Source organism: Lycium ferocissimum, chromosome 7 (genome assembly GCF_029784015.1).
Source record: "Lycium ferocissimum isolate CSIRO_LF1 chromosome 7, AGI_CSIRO_Lferr_CH_V1, whole genome shotgun sequence".
Lineage (NCBI taxonomy): Eukaryota > Viridiplantae > Streptophyta > Magnoliopsida > Solanales > Solanaceae > Lycium > Lycium ferocissimum.
Genome location: NC_081348.1, coordinates 22,927,302 through 22,954,440, shown reverse-complemented (window position 1 = coordinate 22,954,440; position 27,139 = coordinate 22,927,302). Strand labels below are relative to the sequence as shown.

The following is a 27,139-nucleotide window of genomic DNA, read 5'->3' as shown; positions in this document are numbered from 1 at the left end:
GTGTTATCACTCGAAAGAACACTTGAAAGGGGTCTTCCTGAAGAAAACAGCAGAATTCCAAGTTCCTACTTCATGTTACCACTAACAACAGCATATATATAGCCATTTATATTTTGGATTTTCTTTCTACCATTACTTGAAAACATTAGTTCACTAATACTAATGCTAACAGTAATACTAACATGAGTCCAAATAAACAGATAATAATAGTAAAATATTCATTTAGCAGTTAGTACTAAAATAAATTCATGGAAGGATCGATAAAAACATGAAAGTCGTTTCATTAGACAGCATAAGAAATATCCTACATCCATGTTACAGCAACACAATACCAGCCTCAAGTAAAAGTTAACACACCCCATGAATCATTATTATTTAATTCTCAAGAGCATTGTTCAGATATGTAAACGGCTTATGATATTTCGACAAAGAGTGAACGTCTCCTCATTCATCTGTAGCTGGATCCTTTGATGGAGCATTACTTCCATCTAGAAAAGACAGACAGGCAAGGTCATAAAACTTTTCACAGTTATCAGAGCAAGGGAACAATAACTCAACAGCGAACGACCCTACTTAGACTATCTCCATCTCTATTAATGCTTTGTCAGGTCCTTCCCCCAAAGCAAAAACTTTATATGAAAAAGAAGTTGAAATAATAAACAAAATCAATCAGCTTGCATACCTTCACCCTCTGATGGAGCATAAGCAGACTTGCGGTATCGCGTTTGTTGTTGGGTTGGCTAGAATTGAAAAGTTAAAAAGCGACGTTAGACATTAGAAGTGAGCCAAAGAATCCAGAAAGGCCATGCTTAACATTTGTTATTGTAGCAACAAAACAACAGATCTTGAATTAAAGTCGTATGCAACCATAAAGTCAAACGATATCACATTTAAATGTCAACCTAAATGACCATAATGACATATGTATAACTTGATAAAGCCATCCATTGTCGCACTGGTAGGGTCTCTTTAACATCAACATTTAAATGTCGATCAAAGAAGAAAAAATGTCAAATAAATTGAATCATCATCATTAACCTCTCAGAGAAACCAAGAACCTCAGACAAATGATAATGATATAGTCCCGTTCAGAGGACACATAAGCGACAAAGTACCTGCAACTTTGGGCGAAGTGCCTCTAGTGGACCTTTGGGCTTCTTATCGGCACCTTGCTGTGATCATTGACCATCATAAAGTTTTAGGTAATCATCCTACTAATATAATGTCAGTACAAACTTAAAGAGAACAAAGAGCAAAAATACCTTTCCAAGAGCCCAGTCTGCCGAATCAAAATAAGCACGTTCATGGTCCTGAACACAAAGAAGGTGGTTTGTAAACCAGATAGAAGCAATGATCTCAAGAAATTGTTGATATTTACTGTGCAACCAAATCACAGAAACAATCTAGCAGATAATAGTGTGACTTACCTTAGAGATTAGAGGTGGCTTCTTAGGTATGATTCCTCCATACTTCTTTTTAACAACTTCTTCCTGTAACAAAAAGAAGGATAAGTTATATCAGTATATCCACAATATAACTCTAATGTAATATGAAAACAAAAAACTTGACATGAACACTACTTCTTGTTGGGTGGATGGGTTGGACTTTTCAGCTCCATCTATTTGGTTATTGACATCCTCGACGCCTGACATCCTTTCAACCACCCAGATTATAACCACTACAGTTGCAAGGAAACAAAAAGTGTCACTTATATTTATGTACAACAAGATAGACCATTCTGCCAAAAAGAATGTCGTAGATCTTTTGGCCATCATGACTAGCTTATTCATAGAGTCTATAGGTAAGAGCAAAAGGAAAAAGCAGTAAACTTTAAGATGCATGCATGTGATGAAATATCTAACAAATAAGGCATTCTTCCAACTTCAATTCCTTTAGTAGAGGTTGTGACAAGGACTAAGCATGTGGTAATCTCAAGGATGTATAAACCACATTTCAGAAAGAACTCAGGTGATTTATGAATTCAATACTCTGAATCCCATAGATGTTTCTTTTTTTAGCAGACTTTTTCCCTCGCATGCTCTCCCAAGTTTAGGAAACAGAGAAAAGCATTTTCAAATGAACTACCAACATTACAAAGCAAACTGTGATCTCAAATCAAGACCACTGAAAACGTAAAACATCCAGTAGATCAGGCATCACAGTTCAATCATCCCAGCTAACGAACAATGGCAGGCTACAATATGCAATGATGTAGTCTTGTGGACCATATTATCCAAAACAGTAAGATACAAACCTATAATTTTCATCAAATCAATACCACTATTCACAAACTGTGTCAAAATATGGACTAACTGAAAAAAGTGCACATTAGTACTCCTAGAGTAGCAAATATGTTTCTTCGAGAAATCTAAAGGGTTCAAGTATTTCAGGTCCACAGCCAAATATTCTGGAAATATGAAATCAGAAAATGCATCCGATTGGGTAGATTGTAGTCAACCCATATCCCTGCATTCCTAGCTTCCCACATTTCACTCATCTATCAAAAGGTGCAAGATCATGGTATAGATCAAAACGATTATGTAAAACAGCTTAAGACAATATTCGTATGTAGCACACTCTTGAAAAAACATCAATTAACTGGCTGAATTGGCTTTGAACATTTAACTTGAGCTAACTGCCAAACAGGTATCACTATATGGAAGAACGATAATAGGCACTCTTCAACAGTTCTCTAGCTCACTAAAATGCAGCTGTCAGATTCAAAACCACAACTAGCAACCTAAAAGTACACCATGCACTCCGCCTAGAATATTCCACGCGCATAAATACATACTGCCACATATATGTCAGTGGGATCTCTCTATGATTATTTACCAGCTTACTGTCGAGTAGACAATCAATTATAATCTCAGACAAAATATTTAAAGACTTACTAGAGAAATTAATGATCCAGTAGTCCAAACATAGTAATATTAATGCATAAAACCCTTTGGACAGCCTAATTTGGATCTAGGTAGTATATAAATGAAGGAAAAAATACGCGAAGTGGGGCGGAGCCACATAGGGCCGAGGGGGTAAAACACTGTCTATACATGGTTAAAATTATTTTTTATGTATAGATAGTATATGTTGAACCCCCTTTGGCTTATTCGTATGTTTACTTTTTTATATTTTGAACCCCCTTAGTGAAAATCCTGGCTCTGCCACTGGACGTGGCAAACATTTAGACTGTATGTAGAAACGTAGCTATAGTTTCGAAAAATTACAAAACATAGTTGCATTTTGGATTTATAGCAAATACACAACACACGCTTATACAACTCTTTCGCGTTGTATGCGCTGATACAGCTCTTTCGTGTGATTTCTAATAGCTCTTTCGCGTGATTTCTAATAGCTCTTTCGCTGATACAGTTGATACGTGACTGATACAGTAACAGTAGCTACGTTTCATAATTAGGCGCTAAACTATAGCTATTTATGAAATTTTCTCATGAATCAAATTGGTTCCAAAACAAGTAGATCCAACAGAGATGAAGGGGAGCATTAGCTCATTGGTAAGAATTGTTGCCGTGCAACCAAGAGGTTACGGGTTCAAGTAGCGGAAACTACCTCTTCAAGGTAAGACTTTAGATGATAAAAACAATCAATCAATCAATCAGGGAAATCTACGATTTTATATTAGAAGAAAGTAAAACATACATCGACCGTAAGTAGATCATCTTTTGAGACCTAATTGATTGATTAACAGTTCAATCGGCGATTAAATTAAACCGGAATTTGGATCCGAATGTGAAAATCCAGCAAAATGGCCACAATTTGTGCGAAAAGACAGATTGAGAATCGATTAACAAGGAGATTTAGGGATAAAAAAAAAAAAAAGGAGTAACTTACCGAATCAAATTTATGGATCCGGCCTTGGTGCAAGCAATCAGTGGATGGAGAACGAGAGAGGGAGACAGAGAAAGCGCGTATTCACGTGCTTGAGGCCACTCTTAATACATCAATTTATCCAAAATTAAAAAATAAAAATAAAAAGACTACACCTTTTTGAAATATTCGCCACGTAAATGCTATTCCCTCCTTCTCCATTAGTAACTTTGTGTTTGTGTCATTTTTACAATTTACGTGGCTTTCATCTTGTTAATTACAGCCCCCCAGCACTTCTTTTCTCTCAAAACGGGAATCCACAATTTTATTAGTAAAATTTATTTGCATCCGGTATTTATGCAAAATATCATGATTAAATGATCCAATAAAACAAATACATGCTAATTAATCATAATTAAATAAAAGTAGTCTATGTTCAAATACATAACATGCATTCGTTTGGTATAGACACCTAATACGAGTAAATGTTTATTATTTTAAAAAGTTGGTATGACTTTTATTATCAATAATTGCATTTCGATTAATTCAAAGAATAACTAATACCTCCTCTATTAATTCACCGAATAATTGTTATTATTTATTTTTATTAACATTGAGCAAATATATCAATTAACTTTATCCATTAAAATTTAAGCAAAGAAGAAAAAAAATACCTTGTTAACTTGATGTACAGATGTATGGAAAAAAAGAAAAAAAAAAAAACTTGATGTACAGATGGAACCAAGGGTAGTGGATGCGAACATTATATCTATACTGCGTATGTCTCTCTTGTTTGTAATTTTCTTTTGTCTAGTAGAGGTATTTAACTTCACCTTACTTGAATTAGCTAGTAGAACTTTGAAATATGCAGTTTTTAGTAATGTACATGTAAATTGTTTGGGTTAGTATGAACTTCTAAAGTCCTCATTACTGTCAAATGAATTATTAGTATAATACATAATTGCCGGTCTGAGATACAAGATTTAACTATTCCATGACACTAAAGTACGATAAAGTTGAATTTAATGATCATATGATAAGTTACCAACAAAATTAGGTATGATGATTGTCTGATATTGAAAAATAATACTACTTGATACACACGGGTGCATTGAAGTTCAAATCATTTTTTACGGTGATGAATAGACAAGATAGAGGAAAAGTAGCTTTTACGGGATGATAAAAGCAAGTGGTATAAAAGTAGAAACATATACCAAAAGAAGAAACATATAGCTTTCAAACAACGCTAAAAAATGCATTGGACTAAAATTCATAAAAAAAAATAAAAAGTTTTTGACGCTCTCTAGTTAAAAAAAAGGACTAGAGTAAAACATTTGCTAGTATCAAATGCACGAACAACTCAAATGTTTTACACTATCAATATATTAAGCTGGATATTGTAAGTTGTTATTCTATTGTTCAATAGAATAACACATATTAAGACTTACTATGAAAAGTTATTTATTGCATGTCCATTGTATACTTCACCCGGTGATTTTAATACATTACTCCACTACCAATGTTACCAAATAGGGTAGAGGCATCAAAGCTCGAAATAATCAAAATCTAAATCAAAACCAAGAATTTACATAAGAGACTATTCCTTGCATTATAATTTATACAGTATCCACTTTGGTCAGAACTTTACAAACGACAGTTATTACACAATGGCAGCTCGTTGCCATGACTAAAATTGAAGGACCGAAGTTTAATTTACATAAGAGACTATTCCTTGCATTATAATTTATACAGTATCCACTTTGGTCAGAACTTTACAAACGACAGTTATTACACAATGGCAGCTCGTTGCCATGACCAAAATTGAAGGACCGAAAAGATTCTTCAGCAGCATCCTGCGCTAACTACCTAAAAACTCACTGGAAAGATAGGTATGAAAGACTTGCATCTAAATACCGCTTATCGCACCAGCATACAGAGGCTAATTTACATATAAAATTTGGATCGTATTAACTAGATCCTTTTTCTTTTATAACTAATTTACTCGTATGTGTGATAATTTTTAAAATATATCTAATGATTCCTTTATTTCTAACATAATCCTAAAAGGCAAAAGAAATCAAAAAACCCCATAAGGATTGTATTTATTTCCTTACTTACAAATTGGGGTCAAAAAAAAACATACTCCCCACGTTTAAATGCTTTTATTTTCTAAAACAGCCTTTTAACTTCCTTTTTGTATTATTCTAGATCCTTTTTCTTTTATAATTCTAATTTACCCAAAAGTAAACCGTGTTTCTTTTTTATATTACATTTAATGATCCCCCCCCCCCCCCAAACCCACCCTTTTATTTGTAATTACCCAAGTCCTAAAAGGCAAAAGAAATCAAAAAACCCCATAAGTACTAAGCTGCGACAAATCCAAGGCAAAAAAAAAAAAAAAAAAAAAAAACATAGCTAATGGGGAATCCATGCTCTTTAAATCCTGAATTCGCCTCTCCCAGCGTAACACGTCTTATAAACGCATTGTTCCCAACGGTTTGAAATACCACTACATACACATCAGTATCTCACTCAACACTCCGTTAAAGTCTTAGATAGAGGGTCTTTTGTAGCTTGAGTATATCAACAACTGATATTCAGAGGCACTCCAGCCTCGCACCTGACATTTATATCATGTCACACTTTCAGTGGCTCCATTATGCGATCCTCTATTGCCTACTTGCTGTTGGATGCTGAACATCGCAACAATGATTAACAATATTGATTTTTATTTTCAAATCAACTCAATAACGACCACAGTTTACTCGCAGTGAATGTCTCATATGCCTAAAAGAACCTCCTCCGCAGGTTGCTAGTGGTTGCTTGATAAGAACGCATAGGTAACCCCACCCCAATTCCAACACCGACACACATCCCAAGGCCTGTCCCAACTCCAACCCTTACTCCAGCGTTGAACCAGGAGAGTTGACCATCTTCACCGAGATACATGTCTCCTGAGTAAAAGCCATGTCCACCTTTTCCTTCTGACTCATAATCATCCAAATCTGTGTTTGTGATCTGCCAAAACACAGAGTGTATTTAAGCAAACTTCCTAATTACTCTATTATAGATCAGTATGTAACAATTGATGCATACATGGAAGAAAAAGAAAGATGAGAAAACAACAGATGAACTAAAACACACACACAAAATTTAAAATAAAGTAAAATGAGAAGACCTCACATTTACTGGTCGCAAGGGAAAGAACTCGAGAGTTTGGCAGTTAGATAAGTTTGTAGGCTACTATAATATCAGCAGGAGGAAGCACGGTCACTTTCATGTTAAACACTAACTTGTGGTGAACCATAAACTTTTCAACCCTCTTCTAGTATTACGCAAGGTCAAATATAGAGTTTGATTTGGAGATGGCAGAATAGTACAAAAGTAAGATTTGGAGATGGCAGAATATTACAAAAGTAAAAGATTGGCATGTGTTTATCTGCCATAGTTTACGAGATATTGCGGTAAAACTTCATAATGCATATAGCATGAAGTAGGATAGACAGTATTTTCAATGGGTTAAAGATGACAAGAATAAAATAAATATAAAAATAAGCACGATCATCTCGATGTTTAAAAGATAACAGATGCAGAACAGACATAGTATGAAATAGAGACTCCAATGATTATTCAGAAATAGAAAGATGCATCCAATCAAATGGTAGAAGGTTGTAAGGGATAAAAAGGGGGGAGGATTGGGAATTAGAAACTTGAAAATGCATAACAAAAGTTTGCTCTTTAGGTGGCTATGGAAATATACTTATGAAGATGAGGCTTTTTGGAAGCAGATAATTGAAGCTGTTTGTAGAGTAAAGGAGGGATGGAGACCATATTTAGCAAACTCTCACACAAAAAGGTGGATCTGGAAGAACATAATCAGGTTATGGGATGAATTCTTTTCTCATACCAGTTTAGAAGTGGGAAATGGTGAGAGATTCAGGTTCTGGACTGATTCATAGATAGGCAATGAGAGTTTGGGAACCAGATTTCCAAATTTATATAACTGTTCTATTAACAAGGAAGGTACTATAGCTGAATATATACAAATTCAGGTTGGCATTTTAATTCACGAAGAAATTTGAATGATTGGGAGATAGAAGGATTCTGTCAGATGATACAACAATTAGAAACAGTCCAAAGTGGACGCTTACATTCTCTTTTGCCTACCTTTTCCCCTTCCCCTTATCAATTTAAGACTAACTTTCTTTTTCAATCAAAGGACATATGAGATGCTGTACTTATGCCCACACAGCTCGATTAAATGCATATAATTTTTTCTGTGATTATAAGACATATTGTAAGAAAATGTTTAAGGCATTATTTGGAATATGCACCAAACAAGTAAAGGCTTCTATAAACCTCACTTTTTAGACTCTGAATCTTAATTAGGACTTGCTAAGGTATACGGTTCAACAACAATAATAAACCTAATTACATATTACATATCTACAATAAACAGAAGTTTTATAATGAAAGTAACAGTAGTAAATATTGACATATACCTCAAAAATTAACCTGATCATTAAGTAGAACAAGCTGCCTGGGAAAGAAGGAGCCTTTGTTGACCAGCACCTCATTCTAATATATAGTTGAATATCTGAGATTGATGTCTTTGTAATAATAAAGCAACATTTCCAAACACCCAATTATAATTAGGTAAGCAACAAGCTGCAAAAGAATTCCCAAGATTACCACTCTGGGTAACAATTAACAAAGTGCAAATAACTTGAATCAAATAACTGTTTAGGAAAAAATTAGTCTCTTGTAAGAAGTTGATATGAGATGTTGGCCTATAGCCGAAGATAGCTGAGTCACCCGTATAACCAATGCGAAATACATCCTGGGATAAAAATTAGTTCAAGAACTCAAGTATTAGAATCAAATTACCCAGAGTTGAACATATTCAAAAATCAGTTCAAAAAATGAAAACACAAGAAATTGATGGAAGACGAAAACGAAAAAGTTATATTTTTTTCATAGACGGAAATGAAAAATTGGCATGACAAATCAGAATCAAGGTAAATAATAAGATTATTCTAGCTCTATTATGTTTCCGGGTTTCTAATATAGCCTGCTACATGATTTTCCAAGATGGTCGCTTTACATTTTCTTTTTCCCTTACGGTTAGCTTTCTCACGGCATTAAATAGCTTTCCAAAAAGAATATGCATGGCAACCCTCAATGTCGAAGATGACATTAATACTTTGTAATTTTTCTATTTTTCTACTGCTTAAGAGTGAGGAAAATTCAAAATCACAAAGGAAAATTGAAAAAAAAAAACAAAACCAACAAACAAAATGAACAAAGTAGATAAACCAGAGGATTAGAGACAAAATTGAGCAGAAAAAGAAAGTAGAGGGAATAAGAACTCACCAGAAAGGGGAACAACTGCAGTGACCAAAGAAAATTTGCACAAATTACTTAACAAACAGCTCATACCACATTCAAAAAGAACAAAGATCTCTAAAATTTTCAAAGAGTAAAGACCAAAACCTGATTTTACCAACAGGTAGTGTAGAGATTAAAATAAGATTTGGGGAGCAATCACACTTGAAAAGGTGAACGCCAGAAAGAGTGAGAGATTTGAGAAAATATTGAAATCGGAAGGACAAAACTTAACAGCATAAGCGAGAAGAACAGGGCTTTGGCAGTACACGTGTTATCTAAAGTTCCAATACACATGTCCTTAAGAAATGACACAAGATTATGGTGATAAACATCATAATGAATTAACGACAGAACGACTTTATATAATTATAGTCAACATAATATGGGTAAATTTTTTCATACATGTATATATAAAACTTAATTATATAAAATGATAAAAATAAACAAAAGAAAAGTTAAAAATAACACAATTAGATAAGAAGAACTTGATTATTTTCCAAATAGCTTAGAAAATAGACCAAGCAAGTCGACTCTTATAGAATATCACAGAAAAGTGCTGAGAAACAATTCATGTAAATTACGTGATTTTGAAACGGAAAATTAGATAAACCGTTCTGGATATAAAATCCCTTCACAACTTTTGTTCAGTGAGGTCTACACTGCATCATTCTGCCTTTATTTATGCAAGCAAACAGATCTGGCCGCAAACCAGAGAGATTATAGTCTAAAATTCAAATAACATGTATGAAGCTTTTTATTTATGCTAACCCAGAAGCTGCATTGTAGTAATTATTTTATCAATAAAACATGCAATGGCAATCAAGTAAAGGATACATGTATGTGATAGCCTGCACTGGAACAAAATGGCAACAAATCTGATCATCCAAAGAAACCACATATTTGCAACGAAAATAATTATTAATAAAAAATTTTACAACTCAAAAAGTTAAGAAAATAAACTTCAAATAAGAACCGGAGTATACAAAATTTATTTATTTCATGAGAAAACTTACTATATAGAAAGAAAAAAGGCAAAAAAATTATCTTTTTATTAAATGAATTAAAAGATCCAAAAAAAATCCTCTTAGTTCTTGCAAACCTTATATTGTTATCGGTCATTGCCAAAATCTATAGTTTGATCAAAAACTCATCGGAAGACGCTGAGCCAAACATTGAAAAACGTACAAAATCCCTGTTCATTCTAATCCAAGGCTTGTAAAGAGAAATAACACAGTTTTTTTTTAAATAAGTGGATACAAAAACGCATGTCAATCTCCATAGAGCATTTAGCAAATTAGTTGTGGAGTAAAGTTGCAATACTGATCATGAATAGACATCAAGATGCGTTGTTCACAGTACTCAATCAATTAACTGTGAATATTTATGTTTGGAGTAGAACATTGGACTTTTGATATTCAAAAAAATGGTTTAAGACTTTTTAACAAGAATGTGTATTTAAAGCAAATAAAAGAATCTTTTGATGTGATGATTATAAAACAAAAAAAATAATAAGAAAAAAAAAGTAAAGCATTAGGGAAAAATATAAGCGAGAATAAATAAAAGATTAAAAAATATATATGAAGAAATGGCTCGAATATATATATATATATATATATGAGATGGAAAGCTTGCAGCGGAATTCCTATTATGCTAACAATGCGATTATTTAAAATAAATTATTTTCCTATACAAAAAAAGCCAAAAAGAGAGAGAACATAGCATAAAAAGTGAAAGCACCCGAGAGAATATGAGAGTTTCAATAGCAACGTTTATAGGAATCATCACTTTAAGGAAAATTTACTGTGAACAGCAATTATTAGAAGCGACCATAATTAAGAGGCAGAGAAGGTGGCGTTTCCGATGCATGGGAAGAGTAAAGAAAGTTCTCTTTTTAATCTTTTTAAAATTAGCAAAAAGGCAAAATTCTAAGAAAAAAGATTTAATATATATATATATATATGATTAAAAATACTTAATTAGATAAGAAGACTTGATTATTTTCCAAATAGCTAGATCGCTTATAGAATAGTGCTACCAATTCATGTAACGGTTTTCAAATTTTAAATTCATAAAATCTTACCTAAGATCGACAATATCTAAAGAGAGATTATATGAATCAACTATTTTATCAATTGAAATAGAATCGTTCGAAGAAATCGATAAAATAATTATTAATAATTTTACATCTCAAAAAGTTAAGAAAATAAACTTCAAATAAGAATGTATACAAAATTTATTTATTTCATGAGAAAACTTAAGGCTTCTATTAAAGCTTAATTTTAGGTCTTCAATTTCATTAAGCCGCTCCTACATTAAATTCAGATAACAAGAGAAGAAATGTGAATATTTATTTGGAGGCTAAAAAAAGAGACTTAACAAGAATGTGAAGCAAATAAAAGAATATGAAGAAATGGCTCGAATATATATATATATATATATATGAGATGGTTAGATTTTTTTTTAATTTAAAAAGGAAGTTAGCATAAAAGTGAGCAGTTAGGCTAGCATTTATTTCTACCTAAAAACTAATCTCATTTAATGGAAAAATGTCTAAAATACCCTTATTTAATTGAAGTGGTTGAAAGCATTTCTTTGACAAGTAAGGAACCATAATAGCAAAATCAAAAAAATCTTTAAGACATTTTACCTTATTTATTTGAAGTGGTTCCTTACTTGTCAAAGAAATGCTTTCAAACTATATTCAGGGGTAATAGAAAAACCGTAAAGGTTAAGTGTGTTACTGCAAATCCGGGCAAAAGTACGTATTAGACATTTTACCTTATTTAATTGAAGTCAAACTACATTAAGATAAACAGTAAAGGGAACGCAATTAGAATAAAGGAATAAATGGGGGATCAAAATCGAAACTTCCCCAATTTCTTTTTATCGTTAATACCAACTTCATTGTTTCCTAACATCAAATCTAACGCCAAACCCTGAATTTGGACAATGGCTTCATCAAGTAGTAATTCTCCAAATTCTCCATCTTCCAAGAAACAAAAAATTGAAATTGAAGAACAAACCCTAGGTGATGATCGTATCAGTCAGTTACCGGACTCACTCCTCGTACAAATTCTCTCTCTTTTGTCAACAAAGGATGCATTCGCGACATGTATTCTCTCAAAAAGGTGGCAGTATCTCTCGACTTTTGTTTATAACTTCATTTTCACTATCACAAATGACCAAGCAAGAGAAAATTTCTCCTTTGTTGACTATGCCTTAACTCATTCCCTCTCTTCCAAAATTAAAAAATTCCAACTCGATTGCACTGACCTGTATCCATCAGAACGCAGTTTGGAGTATGAATATGACTCGTTAGTTAGGCGATGTCTTAGTTTTGCTGTTGAGAGGAAAGTGGAAAATCTTGTATTGTGGTCATTTGTGGATGATCATTGCACATTGCCTGAATCTGTATGTACCTGTTCGTCGTTGATAACTTTGGATGTTAAATATTGTGGGTTTGATTATTATCACCCGGTCATATCGTGGAAATCTCTAAAGAGCTTAAAGTTAGGGTATACGGTGTTATCAGATGAAAATATTGTGAACTTACTGTCAGGTTGTCCTGCATTGGAAACTATGGAATTATATAGGGTTGAGGGTTTCTGTCGCCTGGAAATTAATTCTTTAAAATTAAAGAGATTAAAGCTGAAAGGTTATTTGTTTGATGAGGATGGAGGAGATTCCTTAGAAATTTTTGCCCCTTATCTTCACCATTTGGAAATATCAGGAGATCTTTATGATCTTAAGTGTAGACTTGTTGATGTTTCTTCTTTGGTCAATGCTAAGCTTACTTTCAACATTATGTGTATCAAAGAGATTGATAATGATGATGAGAGCAGGAAGAATTTGATGATGAGGAAGAATCTGATGAGGAGGAAGGCACTTGTTATGATGATCATCAAGGCTTTATTACCCTCGTCCAAGATAATCTTCAAAAGTTGAGTTGCGTAACTGAGCTAACACTCGGATCTTGGTTCACAGAGGTTTGTATTTAACTCAAAGTTCTTAAATATACTTGTTTGTATTTTGGTATAAGACATTGTAAATGATATAGACCAGATGTTAGACTTCATTAGTATCCTCATATAGCTAAAACAGGGATGCTTTTGCTCAGTTGTATGTAACTTGTGTAATTCAGCACTCACTTGGTGCTGTCAAGTAATAAAAAATTACCTTACCTTATTTTCTCGGATTTTTAGGAGATAGTTGCACAATGTAAACATTATACAATTGAGGCCTTTTTGCACAAATTTCACCAACACAACTGGACAAATTCTAGACACTTGTGGACTTATGTGCCAGCCCGCAATTCTTTTGTCTGCTTTCCTGTCGGGATATCTTTTTATCATACAGGCAAAAGATTGTCTAGAAATCATCAGGATTTTTGTGCATTGATGTTGCTTAGAGTGTTTATATATTAGTTTAATTTGTCAGCACTATCTCAACAGGATATTCATTTTTGGTTAATTCTTTCTCCATTCTTTACTAGTTTCATTGGGTTGCAGGTCTTGTGCATGTTGCAGCTCAAAGGGATGTCGATTCCAGAACTTAAATGCAAATATCTAACGCTAGAGTTGCATTTCAAAGAATTTAATTTGTACGGGGCAACTGGCCTTTTGCGGGCCTCGCCTTACGTGGAGACACTCAACATAGACATGGATACCAAGCATGTAACTTCCTGGAACTTTCTCTTCTTTTTACATCTGTGAACAACCATCATTATCATGTTCTAAGTGTCACTTAGATTTGCTGTTTCTGAAGTTTTTCTGTACCAGACACTTCTACTGTGAAATTATTTTGTCACTTTTGTGCAATTTCTATAACGCTAATGTGCAATTGATCCTGATTATATTCTGTCCCCAGTTTGATGATTCCCGCTGCTGCTTTGAGTTACCAGATTTGGCCAAAGGAGATAACATTGATTTGCAGAGTTGCATTTCAAGCTTTGTGTTTCCCAACCTCAAGAATGTTAAGATTGTCTTCTCCTCACGGCAGTGCTTGAAGAATCATGTCAAATGGGGATTTGACAAGCTCTTCAAGCTTTTGGAATTTCTATTAAAGAATGCAAAATTTTTGGAGAAGTTCATTATCATATTAGAGAGAAGATTGTGCGGGATATGTTCAATGAACTGTTTGTCCCAATATTTATTTCGGTTGGCCGAGAAATTGTCAGGTTGCCCAAGATCGTCCACCAAATTTATGATTATCTTCAGGGAGTGAGCTTTCCATGACTTGAATGCAAGTAGTTTCTTGTCAATTCACGTTACTTTGTTTTTGATAAACTGCTCCGTGCAATCATGAATCTTTAACTTCTTGACACTAAAGTACAATAAAGTTGAATTTAATGATCATATGATAAGTTACCAACAAAATTAGGTATGATGATTGTCTGATATTGAAAAATAATACTACTTGATACACACGGGTGCATTGAAATTCAAATCATTTTCTGCTGATCGATGAATAGACAAGATAGAGGAAAAGTAGCTTTTACGGGATGATAGAAGCAAGTGGTATTTTACTATTATAGAAGAGTGAGTAGCCATTGTGGGATCGGCATGGTTCCTTACTTGTCAAAATGAATTTATAGAGGGCATTTTTGTCATTCTACCATAAATCTAGAAGAAAATACTCTTCATTCTTCCAGAAAGTACCATAAATCGAAGTAATTTTCTCCCTACTTCCAAAAAATACTCTTTGTACTTTCCATCTCTCTCAAATTCTCCACACAGAGAATTTTCTCCTTGGTTAATCGTTGTCTTCGCTGCTACCTCCTACAATGTTGAGGTTAGTTTTATTTGTCTGCTATTTACTCTTTTTGTTCTTCATTTTTGTTTGTTGCTGTATGTGAATTTATTTTCTTCTTTCCTCCTCTTTTGTTGCTTTGCATGTTAGTTTAATCTTTGTGATTTTCGCCCTTCTTTCTTCTCTAAAGTGTCAAATTCTGAAACGAAGCGTGGTTTCTTTCTGCCTGACATTTGAGGGTGGAATTTCTATATGAATGTACTGACATGCTCTGAACATAAAGGTAATTGCTTAGTTCAAAGGGGTTTGTTTTATTGATCGATTTTCTTTGTTGTTTTCAAATTGGAAACGACAGCAACTTAGCGTTTTAAGAATTTCTTTGTTCAATTTATTTGTCTCCATCATATTTGACATTTGAGTTCGATTTGTGGAATTCTCAACCAAGTATATGAATGTAGATATTGGGTGTCGTCTGACATGCTCTGAAGGCCCTGGTTTGCTCCATAAAGGTAATTGCTTAGTTCAAAGGGGTTTGTTTTATTGATCGATTTTCTTTGTTGTTTTCAAATTGGAAACCGACAGCAACTTAGCGTTGCAAATTGCTCTTAAGAATTTCTTTGTTCAATTTATTTGTCTCCATCATGTTTATGAAGAAATTGTGAATCCTATGAAATTTAGTATTCAAATTGTAGATCCCTGATAGCAAAATGTGTAGATTTGGATACTGGTGCTACTATTAGTGCTGTTCAAGTTAAAACTTCAAATAGAAAATGATTTGTTGTGCGGAGAGATTAATTTATTCTGGTCGTCAATTAGCAATCTTCAAAGTTGTTTAATTAGAGCATTAGGAAAATGCCCATGGAGAAATTATGATGTCTCCATATCTGAATAGTCCTTTGCATATTTCCCAATTAAAAGTTTAAAACCTGGTAGCATTTCTGAGTTCCTTTAATGGGCGTTTGTGGATGTACCTCCAGTTAATGAAGACTTATTTTGATAAACAAAAATTGAGAATGGAGAATATGCAACTAAAAGAGAAGGCCCATAATCACTCTGTTTTCTTCTTTCATATGGTATAGCAATTGCTTATTGTCCTTTTTTTTTTTTCTTTAATCTTATTTCATTTTTTTGGCTTATGCAGCCCCGGCAAAAATTCAAGAATTGCTGCAGAGTATATAGGGAGGCCTATTTCAGAGCTCTCACCAGTTCAACCTATTCATCTTTCACTAAACTTAATGTCCATGGCTAATTTTGGACTAACTGGCCCTTCCTTGATATCGATCTTCTCCATGGAATTTCGACGAGTAAGTTTGACCCTCCTCTGATTTTTTTAGTTTTGTTTATTTAATTTGATTTTTCTTTGGGGACTTAGATTCAAATTTAAGTGGTGGCAGAGGCGTAACTTAACATGGATTGCTATAACCAGATTTCTAACAGTTGGTTGAAAAATTGAAATGTTCGTATTGAGGCTTTCAGGGGTTCAGTTATTGTGATGATGAATGGTTTAGCATTAGGCGACATGTTCATGGATGTGGTTACTTATCTTCTCTTTAAGTAACTTTTTCCCCCTTTTTCATAATTTAGAACAAATAGTGGTTCTTTTTTGTTTTTTTGTGTGTGTTAGTAGAAGAAATGGGTGTGTACGTTTTGTGAAGCCAGCACGAGACTAATATGGAGCTAAAATGTCACAATGATCCCGTCAGTCATGAAAATAGGCTATGATTTGATTTGATCATCCCTACAAATATAAATCATTAATGGCTAAATCATGTCATGTTTACCTTGATTTGCATTATATTTTAAAAGCTACCATGTGTATTCCATTGAAAGCCTATATTCAATCTTTGTTAGATTACTCATTTATAGAAATCCAGCTACATAGAAAGGCAGAAACAATTTATAGAAAACTAATCTATCAACTTCCTCTTCAGGGAAAACAAAACATCTGTGCAGCTATGGCTTTTTGTTTCAAATTACTATTGCATAGTCCTTTTAAATAGTTCTTAATATTTTCTCATAGGACCGGAAGTCCGGAACGACAGTTCTTGGTTTTAGCAGCGAACAGAGCTACTGAACACATAGTTTCTCTTTTGGACTATCCTAAAATAATGTGGTCAATTTAATTCATATTGACATATGAAACGCCATAAAAAGTTAATCATGTTGGACAAGTGAAGAATCAAATAGGTCTTCTTTAATTTATACTTTTGGCACTATCATGATTTACATGTGCAACACATATTTACAAATTGGGATGATATTTGTATGATGTAGCTTTTTATGTCTTTATTCAGTTGGATATGCATTTTAGCTAGAAAACCTGATAGCCAGACTAGGAAATTGCTGATGGAAGTGCAAATGCAGGTTTATTATCACCTTGGAAATGCAACAACTTGACCGCGAGATCTGTACGTGGAAGTGCTGGTAACATCTGCTACAGCACGGCCGATGACAGTCTCTTGCTGTTGTGCGGGCTTTGTGACACAGCTGGTGTTTGCCTTGGTACTGTGTAGTTGTGGTACAGGTACACCATCAAGTTTAATTTTAGGTTTTCAGACTGCAAACCAATGGCGAAGAAGAACAAAAAAGAAGGTTTCCTTAGCTGCCCTCTCAAATGATGAATATGAACCATTTTTGAAGTTAAGGAGGTGTATGCCATGGCTTCTTTACAATGTTTAAATTCTTATGCCAATGATACCATCATTTTGCAGTATCTTCACTTAATTGTTGTTGCGGGACTAAACCTGGAGGATATTGTTCGAGGAGTAGTCACATGGACTTTAGAATGAGGAACTTCCTTTGTAGAATCATAAACGCCAAGACTGGAAGTGAAGCTATGTGCTGGTGTTCTTTTGTCTGAAAATGACATTGCGTGTAAACCTAGACTTCCTTCAGCTTTTACTTCCTTCATGTAAAACAAATTACTTAAATAGTTCAACGTGGAAATTGAATCTTCTGCTGTTGTTTGTCTGCTAGAGGTGGTGGTGTTCCCCAACTTTATCTTGACTTGATTGGCCATAGAGTTAAGTGTGATGAATGAATAGAGATACAATTCTTTAAACATGCTTTTGTAAGCTGGGAAAGAAGAAATTTGCATTACTGTTTTTGTTCAGTTATATACCTTCCATAGCATCTTGAAGCATTGTTTTAGCTCCTATAGTTTAAACTCCTCCATTAACCTCAGTGACTTCATATATATTATTGAGCCCGTGCCATCTAGTAAAAGTAGAAACATATAGCTTTCAAACAACGCTAAGAAATGCGTTGGACTAAAATTTATAGAAAACTAAAAAGTTTTTGACGCTCTCCAGCACAAAAAAGGACTAGAGTAAAACATAAACGAGTACCAAATGCTGGAACAACTCAATTTTTTTTTTCACTATCAAAACATTAAGCTAGATATTGTAAGTTGTTATTCTATTGTTCAAGGTACCATATTAAGACTTACTATGATAAGTTATTTATTGTATGTCCATTGTCGACTTCACCCGCTGATTTTAATACATTACTCCACTACCAGTGTTACCAAACAGGGTAGAGGCATCAAAGCTCGAAATAATCAAAATCTAAACCAAAACCAAGAATTTACAGAAGAGACTATTCCTTGCATTATAATTTGTACAGTATCCACTTTGGTCAGAACTTTACAAACGACAGTTATTACACAATGGCAGCTTGTTGCTATGACTAAAATTGAAGGACCAGCGTAAACTCAGCAAAGGTAACACCGAAAAAAGATTCTTCAGCAGCACCCTGCGCTAACTACCTAAAAACTCACTGGAAAAGATATGTATGAAAGACTTACATCTAAATACCGCTTATCGCACCAGCATAACACGTCTTATAACTATAAACACATTGTTCCCAACGGTTTGAAATACAACTACATCCACATCAGTATCTCACTCAACACTCCGCTAAAGTCTTAGATGGAGGGTCTTTTGCAGCTTCAGTATATCAACAACTGATATTCAGAGGCAGTCCAGCCTCGCACCTGACATTTATATCATGTCATACTTTCAGTGGCTCCACTATGCGATCCTCTATTGCCTACTTGCTGTTGGATGCTGAACATCGCAACAACGATTAACGATCTTGATTTTCATTTTCAAATCAAGTTAATAACGACCACAGTTTACTCGCACTGAGTGTCTCATATGCCTAGAAGAACCTCCTCCGCAAGTTGCTAGTGGTTGCTTGATAAGAACGCATCAGTAACCCCACCCCAATTCCAACACCGACACACATCCCAAGGCCTATCCCAACTCCAACCCTTACTCCAGCGTTGAACCAGGAGAGTTGACCATCTTCACCGAGATACATGTCTTCTGAGTAAAAGCCATGTCCAGCTTTTCCTTCTGACTCAAAATCATCCAACTCTGAGTCTGTGATCTGCCAAAACACAGAGTGCATTTAAGCAAACTTCCTAATTACTCTATTATAGATCGGTATGTAACAATTGATGCACACATGGAAGAAGAAAAAAAGATGAGAAAACAACAGATGAACTAAAACACACACAATTTAAAATAAAATAAAATGAGAAGACCTCACATTTACTGGTCGCAAGGGAAAGAACTCGTAGAGTTTGGCAGTTAGATAAGTTTGTAGGCTACTATAATATCAGCAGGAGGAAGCACGGTCACTTTCATGTTAAACACTAACTTGTGGTGAACCATAACCTTTTCAATCCTCTTCTAGTATTACACAAGGTCAAATATAGAGTTTCATTTGGAGATGGCAGAATAGTACAAAAGTAAAAGATTGGCATATGTTTATCTGCCATAGTTTACGAGATATTGCGGTAAAACTTCATAATGCATATTGCAACTTCATAATGCATATAGCATGAAGTAGGATAGACAGTATTTTCAATGGGTTAAAGATGAGAAGAATAAAATAAATATAAAAATAAGCATGATCATCTCGATGTTTGAAAGATAACATATGCAGAACAGACATAGTATGAAACAGAGACTCCAAGATGCATCTAATCGAATGGGAGAAGGTTGTAAGGGATAAAAAAGGGGGAGGACTGGGAATTAGAAACTTGAAAATGCATAACAAAAGTTTGCTCTTTAAGTGGCTGTGGAAATATACTTATGAAGATGAGGCTTTTTGGAAGCAGATAATTGAAGCTGCTTATGGAGTAAAGGAGGGACGGAGTCCATGTTTAGCTAACTCTCACACAAAAGGGTGGATCTGGAAGAACATAATCAGGTTATGGGATGAATTCTTTTCTCATACCAGTTCAGAAGTGGGAAATGGTGAGAGATTCAGGTTCTGGACTGATACATGGATAGGCAATGAGAGTTCGGGAACCGGATTTCCAAATTTATATAACTGTTCTATTAACAAGGAAGGTACTATACCTGAATTATATACAAATTCAGGTTGGCATTTTAATTCACGAAGAAATTTGAACGATTGGGAGATAGAAGGATTCTGTCAGATGATGCAACAATTAGAAACAGTGCATATTGATACTAATAAAAGGGATTCTCTGATCTGGAAGAACAGCAAGGACAAAAAGTTCTATGTGAACAATTGCTACAAGTTGTTGATGAGGCAGACAAGTTTTTGGGAACACAATGGCAGTGGAAGATTATTTGGAAGACAAAAGCCCCTATGAAAGTAGCTGTCTTTGGTTGGATTGTAACTTGGGGAGCCTGTTTAACGCACGAAAATCCCTGGCTAAGAGGTGCTATTTATGTGAGGAGGAATAAGAATCAGTTGAAAATCTTTTTTTGCACTGTAGAATTTCTAGACAGTGCTGGGACTTTTTTTTTTGAGTATTTCTGAGTAATAACATAACGGACTTTCTTGAGTGCTGGCAAGGTCAGAGGATTCAGAAAAGCTTGAAGCAGATTTGGTCATTTGGAATACTATTCCTTTGTGCATATTCTGGATCTTATGGTTGGAGAGGAATAGAGCTTGTTTTGAAGGACAAACAGATTATTTTTCTAGAATTAAGAACAAATGTTTACAGAATCTTTTATTATGGTGTAAGGGTAGTCTTATTGGTAGCACAAAATGAGTATATAGAGTTTTTGGATTTGCTAGGGGCAAGACAGTAGATGTGGGATCTTTGTTTTGATCTGCATTCCTTTGTTTTTGTTCTTCCTGTACCATCTTGGTACTTCCTATAAATAAAACTTTTACCATTTGAAAAAAAAAAAAAAAGTCTGAACATATATGTGAAGAACACGCAGAACAAACATAGTACGATGTAGAAACTCCAACTGATTACTCAAATACTATAGGTTTTAGTCTTAACATTTTTGTGAATAACTTGGCAGGAAAATAATAACCATTGGAAACTAAAATGTAAGATTAGGCTATGAAGGATAAAGAACATAACCAATATGGTCGACTCATACCTCAACCTCATTTCCTAGGAGGTCATTACACTAGGTAGTTCCCACTTCCCAAGCAAGCTTTGCCAAGAAAGCAACCTATGAGAGGACTCGTAGGAAGCTAAAAGAGACAACAGGCGGAAGATAGGACAGCTAATTAATTACCCAGCTCAGGTTATCTAGAGACAAAGTAGTTTAGTGGCAAATAATGATTTTTGCGGGTCTTAACCCCCCCCCCCCCCCCACCCCCACAACCCCAACCACAAATTATTCATCTGTTTCTCTAGACCACCTTGTCTAAAATCAACCCAAACCCGAACACTTCCAAAAATCAAAACCAAACCAGACCCAAACTTGCTTCCCAGTAAAATCACACCGAAGCATTGCTCCATGGAGTCCTCATAGTGCTTGAGGTGAGGATAACAAGGGCAAAATTTGGAATTCAAACAATAGAAGAAACCGGTAATTGCATATGCACATCTCAAGTAGAGAGTATGTAGCAACATTTAAGAGAAATAAAGATACCACTAGAGAGGAAAAGAAGCAAACAAAGATCTCCGTGCTCAATGAACCAACACTTGGACCAACTCTATGAAAGACCTCAAGAAATAGAAACTTCTCCTTACATGACACATGATATTCTTAGTTTCTGTAGAAGAGCTAATATTTATTGCTCTGATAAACCCTTTGCGGCCAGGAAATGATTTCACCTACTAACAGTAGGTCATATTATTACATGTGACATACTGACATCACTTGCGTCATGCTGAAGTGATAAATTACGTGATTCAGAGCATTCCAAACAGAAGCTTCTAGTAACAGCTTGCCCGCATTGTTTGCTCTTTTACAATTCAGAGATTATTAGTTGAAAAAGCACCAAGGTAGCAACACAGTCGATACTCCCAGTATATCAAGCCAAGCATCATTGGTACACTGGGGAATATGCTCCTCAGCCCGAAAATCACTAAACAGAAAAAATACTCTTGTACTAATGAATAGGATTCTCTTTTTGTTATGGAGACACAACTCCCTCAAATTCTCTACTACGTTTCTTTTTACCTGGTGTCAACATCAAGGACTAACAGCATAGGAACAAATGGTACTTCTTATTAGTTCTTTGAAGTGCTCAAGTTTGTCTTCTTTAGTTGCATGCTAAACCAAAGCTGGTTTTGTTCATATACCGTATCAGCCAGACTCTAGACACTTAATCTGGGCAAGTGAATTGATGTACCTCTAGTACAGATCTAAGTTGAGCTTCACAAACGCAAGAGCAATAATCAAGTAATTCCTGAGATAAGGCGACCATTCTATCCGCAAGGGTGGCTCAATTGGTTGAGCAGGGGACTTCCATAATGGAGGTCTCAGGTTCGAAACCCCCTCAGGCAGGGGATTTTCCTTCTGGGTCGAGCTCGTCGCATGGGGCTTGTCTAGTGCGGGTTATCTCTCCTGTGTGGTTTGCGGGCTATTGCACAGGAGTGAGTTTTACCCACCGAAAAAGCAGTGGCTGCGGGTTCCTTGTCATTAAAAAAAAAAAAAAAAAAAAAATCTACTTAACAACAAAATCTTGAATCTTCAAGCAAACCCCTCCCCCCCTTCTCTCATTTTGGGATGAAGTCGATTTTTCCGCACTAAAACGATCATCAATTGGTTCTTCACAATAGCTCTTCAAATTTTCAACCACCATCTCCAAATAGCCATGTGATCTATGGTAGAACATTGAAGTCTTCCACACTGAAGATAACAACAACAACATACCCAGTATAATTCCACAAGTGGGGCCTAGGGAGAGTAGTCTGTACGCTGACCTTTACCCCTACCTTGAGAGGTAGAAAGGCTGTTCCCGATAGACCCTAGGCTTAAGTGAAAGCATTTCAATCATTAAGAACCTGACGGTCTAATCGTTACTGAAATTCTTTAATTTAATAACTTACAAAGACTGACACTTCTTACATGCAACTTTTAGTATTGCCTTTGTATCACCTCTTAGATCAAAAGGAACAACACGTCACCTTCTCAAAGTTAAATTTTGAAAAAATATGATCATCAACATGTCACCCATTCATTCTATTGCTTACACTAATCTCTCAAATAAAACGTGTATCTCTATATGTTCAGCAAATCCTCTCGCCTCCAAGGAAAGCTTCTCAATGTGAAAACAATATGTTGATCTATTGCTTAAACCCGCTGCAGGAAATTTGGCAATAGGTGATGTTGAATGTCATCAAGAAACATTACCTCCTATTAAGCAACACGCTGAATGACTAAAATCCTATTGCAAACTCAATTATCGGTCGTCGAGTATAGCTTCACATTTGTGACCACCTTCCATCAATACGGTGGATGACACAGAAAACAAAGCAAAATCAACGTCTCAATTCCAAGTAGCTATATGAATCATCTCAAAAAAGGTAATGTTTTTTTAAACATGAAACTTGAAGACATAGAGCCCGTTTGGATTGGCTTATAAGCTGCTAAGCTGTTTTCAGCTTTTTTGAGTGTTTGGCTAGCCAACTTATAAGCCATTTTGTGCTTAAAATAAGTCCAAAAAAATAATTGGGCCCGTTTGGCTTAGCTTATCTAAAGCAGCTTATAAGCTGCTTTTTTTAAGCCCATCCAAACAGGCTCATAGGGTTCTCAAGAAATTAAATCGAAATTAGCCGTTGAAAAGTAGCTATTATATATAATACTTCTTTAGATATCTTTTGGGTAGGCAAGATGCAACTGGTGAAAATAGGCATGTTGACTTATCAGTGATGTCAATGGGTACTGTGCCACCCTCTGGATGGAGGTGGAAGGGATGGGGATGGGCGAAGGAAATATAAATACCGGTTAACAAAACATTCCATCTCCTGAGATTGGTGTTCACAAGTAGCTCACGAGGTGGCCTCCTCTTGAAGGTCAAAAGATAAAAGATAAGGAGATGGGAACATACAAGAATGGGAATATGAAAAGAAAGATTCCAATTTGTCCAATTTTTCCTCTCTTGTGCCTTCTCTTGCTGCAACAGCTTTGGTCATAAGACATGTGAATAGACAACTTATAATCGAGGGCTATCTAATTAATGCTCCATGAACTCTTACACAGCCTCATCTGCAAGCTAACACCAAGGTAGCCTGCATGAAGATGAAGTTTATAATTTCATTCCCAACGGGAATCTACTTCATTTCTTTTTTCCATGCAAAAGAAAGTATGTCATCCAAACTTTTATCAAGGACAGGACAGGACAGGGTCTAGGTTAGTCGATTCATTCACCAAGGAATCAAAGCAAGGAGAGTAGCATCACTGCACCTTCTAGGCAAGAAGAAAGGGTGTGAACCTGCCCCCCCCCCCCCCCCCCACCCACCCCCACAAAAAAAAAAAAAAAAAAAAAAACTTTCCAAAGAAACCTTATCTTTTATTTCTTTACTTAGAGTCCGTTTGGATAAAGCTTATGTTGCTTATAAACTATTCATTTCGGCTGGATTTAGTGTTTACAGGTACATATAAATCCATCTAGCAAGGCACCTACAGCTTATATGCCTATGCTATAATTAGAACGATAAAATCTCTCAAGTCTTTGTTCCAATTTCATCACTGCTTCACCCTTAGTTGCCTAGAAGAACCTTATAAACTAAGAATGAAAAAACAAGTTGTTCATACCCCAACTTATTTTTTTTGGCTTACAGTTGATTATTTTAAGCCCATCCAAACAGGCTCTTATTTATAAACCAAAAAAAATAAGTTATACCTACCCCAACTTATTTTTTTTTGGCTTATAACCAATTAACCAACTTATAAGGCTTATTTTAAGCCCATCCAAACAGGCTCTTATTTATTTTGATAAAGCTTGTGTCTGGCGCACCTCAACTATTCCACCGGAACAAGCTGGATACTAGTGTCCTCCCACCACTACAGGTACATATAAATCCGTCTAGCAAGGCTTAGACACCTACAGCTTATATGCCTATGCTATAATTAGAACCCTGATCTCTCAAGTCTTTGTTCCAATTTCATCACTGCTTCACCCTTAGTTGCCTAGAAGAACCTTATTCAAAACTAAGAATGAAAAAACAAGTTGTTCATTTGCTTAAAGATCGACTCTTTGGACATACAGTTGATCTACAATACTGCTCACATTCAAACTAAAGGTTGTGGTACACTAACTAAATTTTGGTACAAACAACGAAAGGAAAGAAACAACTGTATACCATTCAAATATCAACTATGTAAGTGCATAACAACATCATAACCAATTAACCAACACCAATGGCACGAAAACGCAGGAAAACAAGCATTACCTGCAGTTTTTGTTGTGGAATGAATCCATTATCATCCTCAGGAATGGCATCCAACATACCATGCCTAGACAACAATTTCCTTCTCGGGCTAACCTGAATTGTCTTTGTCAAAATCAAAGGCACACCAGAACAACAACCCGCTACATAAACCTCAATACTCCCGAACGACGCCGCATTATAACAATCCATACTCCACCCCGTCCCATTATTACAGCCATTATTATCCCAATTACCACAAAGTATTAACAACTCCTTTAATCCCTCTTTCTCCTCTTCGTAAACCTCAAATTCAACAGGACCTGAAACCCTAACATTATCAGTACTAACATACGTTACCTCTGATGATCCTTTATCAACCCTGTCACGGCGTAACGTAACGGTAACGGTATCGGATGGTGGAATTCGAGACCCGTTAATCTCTAATGTAACGCCAATTTCACGGCGGAGATGACGGAGTATGAGGTGGTCAGGAACGGCGTTAACTGCACACGACGTTATGCGTACGTAGAACAAACGGATTTCTAAATAACCCCCTGAACTTTTGTAAATTGACATTGGTGATTCTTCGGATTGGTTAAGCATTAAACCCATGAATTTTCTACAATTTTGGAAGGGGAATTGAAGAAAATTTAGGTGATGGATCAGAGGGAAATTGTTGAGAAGATGGAAAGGGAAAATACAAGTAAGGGGACATGTGGAGCGTGATTACACGCGTCGTTTGATTATTGTGGTGTTGTGTCTGTGTGCGCGTGTTTTTAACTTGTGACTCTTGATAGCCGGCCAGGAAACAGTATTTCTGCAAGTTATTGGGCTATTGCAAAGTTGGACCTAAAAGCATTTCCTCTTTCTTTTTCTTCTTTTTCACAAGTTGGGCCTAAAAGCTTGCTTGAGTTAATATAGGAAAGATGTACAAATAGTTACTTTCATATCGCGGCTAAACCAAGACTTTTACTAAGGGGTAGCAAACTTTCAGTTATAACTACTTTCTATGAGGATCTTACCATTAGTAGCTATAATTTTTTAAATTACAATTCGTAGCTTGCTTTTTCGTAGCTTACTTTTAAGCAAAAGTTGTGTATTTTGCATGGATTTTGTGTATTCGTGTATATTTGGGCGAGACTCTCCCCTTTCCTACCCAAGTTCGAACCCATCAAACAACATTACATTTCTTACATATTTTTTCTAGCTTCTTCTCCTTGTATTTTGAGTGTATTTTCATCATATGTATTTGGCTCATATTGTATCTCATATGTATTTGATGTCACGTGTATCTGATATAACGTGTATTTGAACTTTATTCGAATGTATGTCATATGTATTTGGCTCATATGTCTTTTATCCCATATGTATCTGAATGTATATAAAGACAAATAAATTCAGATACAAGACAGAAGCTAGGAAAATATGTAAGAAAAGAAATGTTGTTGGCCAGGTTGGAACCTGGGCGAGCAGGGTGAAAGCCTCGCCCAAGAACCACTTTAGCCACTCCAACTTTATGTATTTTGGTGTAGCTACGAATGGTAATTTACAAAATCACTGTAG

At 35.3% G+C, this 27,139-nt stretch overlaps 2 protein-coding genes, 1 long non-coding RNA gene and 1 pseudogene across 3 annotated transcripts; 2 read left to right on the top strand and 2 right to left on the bottom strand.

Annotated features, from left to right (window-relative positions):
* Positions 1 to 259: 259 nt before the first annotated feature.
* Positions 260 to 4,013, bottom strand: LOC132063874 (uncharacterized). Its single transcript, XM_059456604.1, has 7 exons — positions 3,853 to 4,013; positions 1,581 to 1,678; positions 1,428 to 1,490; positions 1,263 to 1,310; positions 1,116 to 1,172; positions 683 to 740; positions 260 to 488 (listed from the first exon to the last, which is right to left on the bottom strand). Exons 2-7 carry the CDS (start codon positions 1,650 to 1,652, stop codon positions 445 to 447), a joined length of 342 nt encoding a protein of 113 aa, XP_059312587.1. The 5' UTR covers positions 1,653 to 1,678; positions 3,853 to 4,013; the 3' UTR covers positions 260 to 444.
* An 8,087-nt stretch (positions 4,014 to 12,100) lies between these two features.
* On the top strand, positions 12,101 to 15,178 carry LOC132063872 (putative F-box/LRR-repeat protein At3g18150; annotated as a pseudogene).
* A 930-nt stretch (positions 15,179 to 16,108) lies between these two features.
* Positions 16,109 to 18,025, top strand: LOC132063875 (uncharacterized). The gene is made up of 2 exons (XR_009416463.1): positions 16,109 to 16,268; positions 17,329 to 18,025. It is a non-coding gene; the product is annotated as an uncharacterized LOC132063875 (long non-coding RNA).
* Positions 18,026 to 18,548: 523 nt separating this feature from the next.
* On the bottom strand, positions 18,549 to 26,334 carry LOC132063873 (uncharacterized protein At1g01500). Its single transcript, XM_059456603.1, has 2 exons — positions 25,598 to 26,334; positions 18,549 to 19,356 (listed from the first exon to the last, which is right to left on the bottom strand). The coding sequence occupies exons 1-2, from the start codon at positions 26,186 to 26,188 to the stop codon at positions 19,126 to 19,128; spliced, it is 822 nt and encodes a 273-aa protein (XP_059312586.1). The 5' UTR covers positions 26,189 to 26,334; the 3' UTR covers positions 18,549 to 19,125.
* Between the last annotated feature and the right edge of the window lie 805 nt (positions 26,335 to 27,139).